Here is a 10,669-nt window from a genome sequence, read left to right on the forward strand (position 1 = left end):
CACACAACTTGGTGTTGTCAGCAAATTGCTGTCAACAATCATCATTCCGTCCCGTCATCTGTTTCACTGACAAAGATATTAAAATGCAGGAGTATATTTTGTAATCGGTGCGTGCTGTTAACTATGTACATACACATCTCCTTAATCTTCGTTTTCTGATGTAACACTTAGGTATGAACTTCACCTACTCTGAACCCTTGTTTGTTTTCCCATGATTTGCACGTCTACTGAGAGAGTTCAGAGTCTTTGCATTATTGAGTCCAAATCTGGTCAGTGCCATCTTTAGCTCGGCTCATGATATCCCGAGCTGGCTGACTCGTGTCCTTTTGTTTCCCAAAACAGGTGCATGATGGACAGTGACGATGAAGTTCGGGACAGAGCAACGTTCTACTTGAATGTGCTGCAGCAGAGACAGATAGCACTGAATGCTGCCTATATCTTTAACGGTCAGTGATAGTAAGGGAAGAAACCTGAGCTGTTATTTCACGTTCCGTACTATGGGTGGGCTTTGTTGCTCTAAGAACAGTTTGCTGTAATGTAATTTGGGTCAGAATACCTTGAAGAGCCAGAAAAAAACACAGGGTGCTGTCTTTAGCGCTTTCTCGGGAAGTACTTATGCTGAGAACAGCAGATTTAGCAACATATGGGAAGGATTGTCTAGGAAATGGGCTTTTTTTAGTCATTGCCTGTTCCTTCTCTTGGGACAGTTTTCTTAACCTTTGTTCCATCTCCATTACAAAATGAGAATGACACATCTTGTCGCCAGGGTTGGTTATAAAAATGTTTTATGGTCTGTAGTTGAAAGTTCATGCCAGTGGAATATTTAACATATTTAAGATGACTTAACATATTGCAAGACGACTTCTTGAGAGAACTGTTTAGACTGCAGAACCCTGTGGAATGGCAACTTCTGTGTCACGTTCAGAGCATTTTTCTTACTTTGTCTACTGTCATGACGTCCTTGGCATGTGTTTTGTAATTACTGAAAGTGCTTTTGCCATGTTTTAAAGAGTCAGAGTCCAAACTGTATCTATCCAGCTGCAAACTCTAGATTCCTTGCAGGAGTGTTTTTTCTCTGCGGCCTGAGCCAACAGGCAGACCACAGAGAAGAGCTCTGTAAATAATCTTCTTGTTTGTATCTCACGAGGGAGGTAACTGAGGCACAGATAAGTGTTTCTCAGACTGGCATCTCGCTGCTTTTGATGCAGTGGGCAATCCAGAATCCACACTGTTCATTTGTGAACCCTGTGTCATAGCAGGAACTGTCAGAGCCTACAGGCACTATTAAAACTGAAGCTGTGCTTCTACTTCGCAGGGTTGACCGTCTCTGTTCCCGGGATGGAGAAAGCCCTACACCAGTACACACTGGAACCTTCTGACAAACCTTTTGATATGAAAACCGTTCCACTGGCAACCGCACCCATCTTTGAACAGAAAGCAGGTAACGCTCGGGCTTCATTGAAATCGGGTATAGGCAAGGCTGTAAGCATTCCGGGCGCGGCAGGATACTTGACATGTGTAAACGGCTGCTGCTCCAGTAGGGTCAGGCCAGGCCTGGAGGCGGCTCAGCTGGATGCCATTCAGCTTGCGGTGTGCAGAACCAAGCCCGCCTGCTCTTCGTGGATAAAGGCATACAGTGCCTCTTCCGAAGGAATACGGGTTGGCAAGAGTGTCGTTACTCGTTCTGTTAATCTTGTTATTGGGGAGGAGTTTGTCCATTGTCAGGATTTATTCGTTCATAGATACTTGAAAAAAGTGCATTCCAGCATGGCTTACTCACCTCCCTGGCTTTCTTCCATGTTTGTGCACAGTTGTTGCATTTTGACAGCGCAGCTTTTTAAGAAAATGTTTGGGGTTTGTTTTTTCTTTTCTCTCCCTTCTTTCCAGCTTTTTTTCTGCTGGCTGTTGTGGACTAAAGTTTGGTTTCTTCATCATTACTCAAACATCCTTCCTCTTCTCTCCTTAGAATCCAGTATTACCCCACAGAAAAGAGGTCTCGGGGTGTGTGTGAGGTGGGAAATGGTTTGCAGCAGAATGTGGGAAACACTACAGGCTAAGGAATTTTTAGTGGCGATAGAATGGCATTTAAAGCTCCTGCACGGTGTAGCTGACAGCACAATGTCTTTGCTTTTTTCCTCACAGAGATTGCCCTAGTGACCAGCAAGCCCGAGAAAGTCGCTCCTTCGCGTCAGGATATATTTCAAGGTGTGAGAGAAGATCAGTGGGTCTCCAGCACTTGAAGTGTTGGGAGGATTGCCACAGGTCACGCGGGAGCGGGGCACGGGCCTGTCACTAAGTGCCTGTCCTTTTCCTTTCTGTGCAGATCAACTGGCAGCTGTTCCAGAGTTTAAGACCTTGGGTCCGTTATTCAAATCTTCGGAACCAGTGCAGCTCACAGAAGCAGAAACCGAGTATTTTGTGCGCTGTATTAAACACGTGTTCACAAACCACATCGTTTTCCAGGTCAGAGAAGTCTGGGTGCTTTTGCCATGGTGCAATAGGAGCTGGAGCTTATTGATGCCTGGGCGTAGCGTAGACAGTGTAGTGGCTGTGCCTTGGAGAGGACAGCTGCTCTCTTAAGGGAGTTGGAAGGTAGAATTAAGAGGGTGTGTGCTGCTTGCTTCAACAATCCAAAAAGGTTGGGGGTTATGATCCCGTCTGTTAAAGAATTCTAGTAAATTGGAGAGAAAAGCTGTGAACGGCAGACTTGATCAAAGCTCTGGGATGCCTGCTGTGTGCTGTGGAGTATTGTAGCTGATGTGGGGAGAAACTCTTGATTAGAAATGCTTCTTCTATGTTCCAATCCTTTTCCAATTTATTCTTCTGCAGTTTGATTGCACAAACACATTAAATGATCAGCTGCTGGAGAGAGTCACCGTGCAGATGGAGCCGTCGGACGCTTACGACGTGATCTGTTGCATCCCGGCACCCAGCCTGGCTTACAACCAGCCGGGCATGTGTTACACTCTTGTCCAGGTTCCCCAGGATGACCCCACGGCAGGTACCCTGTGGGAGGGAGTAGTGATAAATCCCTCAAGTTTTTAGAGAACAGACAACAGAATGTTTAGAATGTGGGATTTGGCAAGTGCCTACTGAGATTCTAGTACTGTTTCTTTGTGTCACACGTGCTGGGTTTTATGTAGAACCTGTGTGTTTGCATACACACTTTTTACAGATCAGTGTGCATGCTTTTTAACTAATCAGTGGTATTGGATGATTAGAAACGGGAAGTTTAAGACGACTGGAGAGTGTGCGGGTAATACAGGAAAATGAATTTATTATCTTGAGTCAATGAGAGGAGGGCCTGTAAAAATCTGGATGTTTGCTGGGAGTAGTCAGGAACAGAATCAGTAAAAGGAAAATAAAAGGGTTTGGTAGTTTGGATCTCCACCTATCTGGCTAATGCAATTTTTCCTCTCTAAAGAGAATTAGAAACAACTATGAAATTTAGGAATGATGGATTTTCTTGGGCATAAACCTTCCCTTTCTTGCTTTTATTATTCACACTTAAATTCCATTGCACTTGCAGTTGGTTTAACATGACTCAGCATGTCAACAGGGTGGATTTCTTTGGTACTGCTTTAATTCCAGAGAAGAGCAGAACTAGTCTGAATCCCTTGGGCTGTGGTTTTGGATCATAATCCACCGGTCAGAAACCTGTGCAGACTTTCTCTGGAAACTGATGGTGGGTGGATCACACCACAGCACTCGGCGAGTCAGCAGGCCGTGTTACACTGTGACCCTGGCAAATTTGTCCGCTGAGACCCTCTTTTGGTTTTCATCTTAAGAGTCGGGGAGGGGAGATTTTCTGTGAAGTTGAAATAGTGCTCTAACTACAACTATGTCATACCTTCTGGACAAAGTTAATGCACATGTTTTCCAGTCCCTGACTGGGAAGTGAGGGCTCAAGCAGAAAAAAGCCTGCACCACTAACCTCTACGGGCTTTTTCTCTCCTCCGCAGTTGCTTGTACTTTCAGTTGCACGATGAAGTTCACTGTTCGAGACTGTGACCCCAACACAGGAGTGCCAGAAGAAGATGGCTATGACGATGAGTATGTGGTACGTTCAGGACTGCTGCGGTTTGGTTTTGTTTTCCACGTCACTGATTCTGAATACACACGACCATTGGGTTGGCGGTTTCCTTTCAGATCTGAAGCCGGTAGGAGGGAATGGCAGGCCTGCCTGAAACACCATTTCCAAAATACTGTAGCGTGTAACTTTAGATCCTCCCCCAACACCTTGCTTCTCCTGAGGGTTAGTTTAGCTTTAGTGCCCTATGGAGATAGGATTTGTGGGGACAGACAGGAAGGAAGGAATAACTTCCACTATCTGTTTTCAGAACTGTGGCCCATTCTTTCTCTCCAACCCAAGCATTTGCGCATCTGTTTATTGAATTCATGTTGTCCGTGACTGAAATACAAGTTGCGTCTCGGGAAAGTGCTTGTCTTTTGGGCTTGGAGGAGGTAAAAGCTCCTTCTGGAGTCTGAGAAAGTCTCTCTCCTCGGATACCCAGTAAGAGCATCTTTGAACTTTGACACACAAAGCAATTGCCCCATTTTCTGCTCTCCTTTAGTCTCACAGATGGTTTTGTGTAGATGTTTTCAAGCTGTACAGATGATTGCCATAAGGGATCACTGTTATTACGCACTCCTCCTGAAATTAGAGCCAGGAGTGCCCAGAGTGTCTTGGCAAAATGCTGCTGCCTCTCTTTGTCTTTCTTTCCCTTTCTAAGATGAGGATTGTTTCTGTAACTGCCAGCTGAAAATCTCCCTTGCTTTTCTGTCAGTTAGAAGATTTGGAGGTGACCGTGTCCGATCACATCCAGAAGGTTTTAAAGCCTAACTTCGCAGCTGCATGGGAAGAAGTGGGAGAGGACTTTGAGAAAGAAGAAACCTTTGCGCTTAGTTCCATTAAAACCCTTGACGGTGAGATGATCTTTCCTCATCTATTGGTGACCCACATAGTAATCCCTAAATCTGCCATGCTGGGGGTACACCTAGTGTGGTAGGGGCAGAGTTTGGTGCCTTCCAACGTGACATCATGTCCCAGCAACAAGGCTTTGTGTTGCAACGGTGGGATTATAGCGAGTGGAAGTGTGGCAGTGCTGTCTTGCTTGAGGTGGGTTGAAGGGAGGGGTGCATTCCTGGCCTGTTAGGGTGACAGGAAGGATGTCACGCGGTAGATGTGTTGATGGGGCTGCAGCTAAGATAATGGATAGAAATGGTTAAGTCACATGGCTGCTTAGAGACAAAAACTAGTTCTCGCAGAAAGCTGGGCACCAGCCTGGAGGTGTAATTTTCTTCTTCAATCTCTGAATGCAGAAGCTGTCAATAACATCATCAAGTTCTTGGGCATGCAGCCCTGTGAGAGGTCAGATAAAGTGCCAGAGAACAAAAATTCTCACACGCTCTACTTAGCTGGTAAGTATTCCTACTATTGACTCGATGTTTCCATGTGCCTACGGATATTTCTTTTTGTTAACTAAATGAAGGGAAATGGGTTAGGAGATTCTGCTCTTACAGAATCACAGAATGGTTTGGGTTGGAAGGGACCTTAAAGATCATAGAGTTCCAACCCCCCTGCCATGCACAGGGACACCTTCCATAGCCCAGGGTGCTCCAAGCCTCATCCAGCCTGGCCTTGGACACTTCCTGGGATGGGGCATCCACAGCTTCTCTGGGAACCTGTCCCAGTGCCTCCCTACCCTTTCCAGGAAGAATTCCTTCCTGATGTCCCATCTCAATCTCCCTCTTTCCATTTAAACCTGTTCCCCCTTGTCCTGTCACTCCCTACCCTGCTAAAAAGTCCCCCCAGTTTTCTTGTAGTGCCCCAAGCACTGGAAAGACCAACCCTTCCCTTCTCCAGGCACAATACGATACCTGTTGCCTTCTCTCAAACTGTGCTGTAAGGTCACCCTGGACCCTTCCCTTTTCCAGGCACAATATGATACCTGTTGCCTTCTCTCAAACTGGAAGTGAGTTTCAGCTACCCACTTTCTGGTTTCTACCTATTTAAATCAGCCAGTCCTCTAGCAGCACTTCCTGTTTAATTAGGACAGAATCTGTTATCTTCAGTCTTGACCTAAGAGCTTAGGGTTTTTTTGGGTTTTGGCATTTTTTTGTCATTTCCCTCCCTCTCTGCAGCTGCCCATAGACTGAATCTGTCTTGCGCTCAGCAGGTGGTTGGCTCCTGGGTTAGGACAGGGTCACCGAGCCTCTCTTGTAACCTCTCGAACATTGCTTTGTCCCTAGGCGTGTACAGAGGCGGCTGCGATGTGCTGGTAAGGTCCAGGCTTGCGCTGGGAGATGGCGTGACCATGCAGGTGACAGTTAGGAGCAAGGAGGAGACACCCGTCGATGTCATCCTGGCTTCTGTAGGCTGAGTCTTGCTACACACCGACGGTGGTGGAAACCTCTGCCAGCACCGCTTGGGTATTTACCGAATGTCAAGCAGCCTGTCCGTCCTCCTGCATGTAGTTTTTACTCCTCAATTTGGTAAATATTTTGTATGATGTGGCAGTAGTGGCTGGCTGGTACTGAGCCTTTCCCGTGTCCCTTCCCTCGTTGTCACTTACGCATTCCCTTCTAACTTATTGCATCTCTGGCCGCTCGCAGTAGGGCGGGGAAGAGAAAAGATGCGGGTGGTAAGAAAACGGAATCGGACTTTTGTCAAAGCTGCTTTTTATTAACAGAAAATAAACACTGGTCCAAGTGGTGGAATTCATACAAATTACTGTTAATAAAATAGACATTTCTTCTTCTAATTCTATCCACTTCAGTACAGAAAAAGTAGCCCATAATGGCTGTTTACTCAGAAGCCCCTTCTTCCTAAAGGGATGTGGTTCAATTTCAAACATAAGCACTTAAAAACCACACACACCTCTAAATTTACAATTTCATGGTGATTGTCTCCTCTGTTCCACACAGAAAAATCAATGTACAGAGAGAGAGATCAATCCTGACCTTTCAAAGCATGTTCAGTTCTCTGAGTCTTAGGTCAGATAATACCAAATAACGCAGCCTTTTCCTGGGCTCAAAGATACAAAACATCCTGTATCAAAAGTTGTGAAGAGAGGGGAAAGGAGGGACCTTGTGGTGCCTTCCTTGGGAGGGAAGTTCTGCACCTCTCTGCTGATGAACTGTTGTTTCTGTAGTTAGCAAGTCAGGGTGAGGAAGGAAGGGGTATTGTCGTGATGCTAATTGAAACACTGGTCTCGCGTCGCTATTGCTTGGAACACCTTGGCTTTCGCTAGTGCCGGTATTGCGTACGCAGTTTGCTCTGCTGAAACAGGTACGAGCCTGCCCTGGTAGAACTGTGTCCTACAGCCAGGCTGCGGCCGAGCTCCGGAGACAGTCCCAGGGCTGTCAGGCATCAGTGAGCTCTGCTTGTTGAACTGCACATCAGAGAAACAAGGGATGTGGTAAAAAATTGAGGTTTAGAGCTTGCCTTTGAGTAACTGACCATTAAAATGAGATTTCCAAAGGCATAATTACAGTGCTTAAATGCCCTTTGATGGGTGCAGAGCATCACTGGGAGATTACAGATCCAGCTCTCCTGCTGTATTTAGTGCAGGCGAATTCAGTTTCAAATTCTTCAGTCCTGACAAGCTGGCCAAATAGTAAAACACGTAGCAGAGGGTGATATTTAAACTGCGTGCGCACAACTCCCACCAGCCTCTGCTTCACCTCAGGTGCCCCTGTTCTCCCTTTGCCTCCTGGCTCTAAATTCAGGGACAGGCCGCTCAAAGAGCAAGGTGAGTGCAGGGCTGAGAGAGCTGTCAGCACCCTGTAACCCCACTGAGGCCAAGAGTTTTGTCCACGCCTCCCTGCAGGTTAATCTTTTTCCAGTGCTCAAAGGATTTAACTGCATAAACGCAGCAGTTTGGCAGCCAAAGGTTAGGGTATTAGTGCAAAGTGTTGGAGCTGGAGATAAAATCGAGATGTCTTCCTGCCCTGACTCAAACAGAGAGCGAGAACTGAGCTGCAGCAGCTCAGAAGGAGTTGATGAAGTTGAGATGCGCATTCAGGAAGCCTGTCGGATCCTCCAGCTGGGGATAGTGGCTAATGTGGTCGTCCAGCACCGACACCGTGGACGTGGGAAGCACCTTCCTGTTGGAAGAACGCAGCAAGGTGTAAGCACAGGAACTGCAGCGGGCTCAGCCTGATGCTACCGGTGAGGAGGAGAGTACCCTCCTGCACAGTTGGGATTCTGCCTGAAACATGGATTTGGGACAAAAACGCCTGTAGCACCTAGGGTTGACTCTCATCCAAGTGCGGGGTTAGCTTGGAGAAGACTACCTCAGTCAATAAATCTTCCCTCTGTCTGATGTGGTTTTAAAACGCACGACTGATTTGACTGAGAATTGTGGCTTTTGATGCCTAAAATGCGGAAGTGATTTCCCAACTGCAGAAGGCTCCGACTGAATTACCTGGCTGTACAGGTGGGAATTAAAAACCAACCTCCGTGAAAAGGGAACTGAAGGAAAAGTCCCTTGAAATGAAACCCCAGCTGCGTATTCCCGCTTTGCGGTGGCTATTGTCTTACTTGTAAAGCTGAAGAAACTCTGGGTGCGGATTCACGGGGTCCAGGGGCCCGTAGATGAGATGCACTGCAAGAGAGAAGCACGGACAGAGCTTGTATACCCAAGGATGCCCCTAAACTGAGCGGAGGAGACCTGTTGCGTCCGTGTCCCCTCACATGGAGCTCGGGAAGCTTTCAGCACAGGACTGCAAACCCGACTGCTGATGTGGCTCTTGCTTCTCTGCCCTGCGGTCAAGTTCAGCCTCCAACCCTCCTCCTGCAACCACCATGCCTTTCCTTGAGTGCTCACAACTTCTCTTGAGCTTGGAAAGCTCCTCTGCTTCCCCGGGGGGAGCAGCTGGAGAAACCTGAGGCTCTGAACCAGCCTCTAAAGGAAAAGTTTCTTCTGCTCAGTGGAACAAACTCTTTTACCTTAACAAGCTCACGGCTCTGCGCTGGAACCGAGCCTTAAACTGGAGCAGGGGACTTTGCTACCCCTTACACAAACCAAATTTGAGCCGCTTCATCCTCATCAGAATAACGAGAGGCTCCAGCGATTAGTGGAAGGAGCCAGCGCCACACTCCAGTGCCTGCAGGTGAGGGAGGAGGGCGATTCCCAACATCCCGGCCAGTAAACCAAAGAAAAGGGATTCCTACTCACGTGGAACGGAGGTGGACATCAAAGCCCCAACCCAGCGGTCTCTGTGCTTCTTTCTCTGGTTTATGTACTGCAAAATACTGAAGAGAAACCTGTTACGCAGTGGACGGTGCCTCCGGGGCCTGCACAGCCTGGAAATTGCTCTTAGGGCAATGTACGCCTGTGCGAGACCAGGGTGGAATCTGCGTCTCCCACAGCCCACCTCCGTGGGGCAGCAGTGACACAAAATCGATCTGCTCACCCTCCCTGAGCTGAGCGAGCTGCCTAAGCTGTGGGGTTCTTTCTTAATTAGTTAGACAGCAAATGAATCACAGAATCACAGAATGGTTTGGGTTGGAAGGGACTTTAAAGCCCAGCCAGCCCCCCCCCCTGCCATGGGCAGGGACACCTTCCATAGCCCAGGGTGCTCCAAGCCTCATCCAGCCTGGCCTTGGACACTCCCAGGGATGGAGCATCCACAGCTTCTCTGGGCAATCTGTCCCAGTGCTCCCACCCTCTGCAGGAAGAACTCCTTCCTGATATCTAATCTAAACCTCCCTGCTTTCAATTTAAACCCCGTTACCCCTTGTCCTGTCACTCCCTGCCCTTGGGAAAATCCCCCCCAGCTTCCTTGTAGCCCCCCAGGCACTGGAAGGGGCTCTGAGGTCTCCCCGGAGCTTCCCTTCTCCAGGCTGACCCCCCCCAACTCCCCCAGCCTGTCCCCAGGGCAGAGGGGCTCCAGCCCTCGGCGCATCTCCGGGGCCTCCTCTGGGCTCGCTCCAACAGCTCCGTGTCCTCCTGCTGTTGGGGCCCAGAGCTGGAGCAGAACTGCAGGGGGGTCTCCCCAGAGCGGAGCAGAGGGGCAGAATCCCCTCCCTCGCCCCCCTGGCCACGCTGCTCTGGATCCAGCCCAGGATGGGGTTGGCTTTCTGGGCTGCCAGCACACACGGCCGGCTCATGGCCAGCTCCTTGCCCCCAGCCCCCCAAGTCCTTCCCCTCAGGGCTGTTCCCCATCCATTCTCCTCCCAGACTATCCTTGTGCTGGGATTGCCCCAGCACAATGAGATTGGGACGCTGACTCTGGGTCTCACCCCTGCCAGCTCTGTGCCCCAAGTGCAGAGTCCAGTTCAGAGTCCTGCTGAGGGTTGACCCAAGTTCATTTAGGAAGAGGGAAACAGCCCATTGTCTGGGGACGGTAGAAGACGGAGTCTGAATCCATCCCAGCAAGTTTGGGTCCTTTGCTCCCCGTCAAAGGCCGCTGGGGTTGTAAAAGGGGGTAAATCATCATAATCCCTGTTCCAGGTGGTGCAGTAAGTGACAGCAGGCTGCTGTCAGCTGCAAAAGAGCACCCCAAGGTCAGTTACCCCTCAGCAAACTCCAGGCTGCCTCGCTGGGGTGGCAGAGCAGAGTGGGTTTGCACTCAGATGCTCCAAACCAGATGGGAAATCAGCCTGCTAAAAGCCAACGCACTCAGCGCCGCCCGAGTGCTCCCGCGCTCGGCTCGCCGGCAG

At 48.9% G+C, this 10,669-nt stretch overlaps 2 protein-coding genes across 2 annotated transcripts in view; one reads left to right on the plus strand and one right to left on the minus strand.

Annotated features, from left to right (window-relative positions):
* Nucleotides 1–342: 342 nt before the first annotated feature.
* Nucleotides 343–6,764, plus strand: LOC104513068 (coatomer subunit gamma-2-like; the record flags this gene model as incomplete). Its single annotated transcript, XM_010156296.1, has 9 exons — nucleotides 343–446; nucleotides 1,316–1,441; nucleotides 2,143–2,205; nucleotides 2,324–2,463; nucleotides 2,830–3,001; nucleotides 3,963–4,060; nucleotides 4,788–4,926; nucleotides 5,323–5,421; nucleotides 6,253–6,764. Coding segments are annotated over 9 exons (1,072 nt in total), but the record flags the coding sequence as incomplete, so codon positions are not given.
* A 1,227-nt stretch (nucleotides 6,765–7,991) lies between these two features.
* MEST overlaps nucleotides 7,992–10,669 on the minus strand; it is a gene marked incomplete at its 5' end in the record, with an annotated part of 7,425 nt that continues 4,747 nt past the window's right edge. The window contains 3 exons of the mRNA XM_010156297.1: nucleotides 7,992–8,109; nucleotides 8,546–8,609; nucleotides 9,183–9,259. Coding sequence (XP_010154599.1) covers nucleotides 7,992–8,109; nucleotides 8,546–8,609; nucleotides 9,183–9,259 — 259 coding nt within the window. The remainder of the gene's footprint in view (nucleotides 8,110–8,545; nucleotides 8,610–9,182; nucleotides 9,260–10,669) is intronic.

This window comes from Eurypyga helias, unplaced genomic scaffold (assembly GCF_000690775.1).
Source record: "Eurypyga helias isolate BGI_N326 unplaced genomic scaffold, ASM69077v1 scaffold28257, whole genome shotgun sequence".
Classification (NCBI taxonomy): Eukaryota; Metazoa; Chordata; class Aves; order Eurypygiformes; family Eurypygidae; genus Eurypyga; species Eurypyga helias.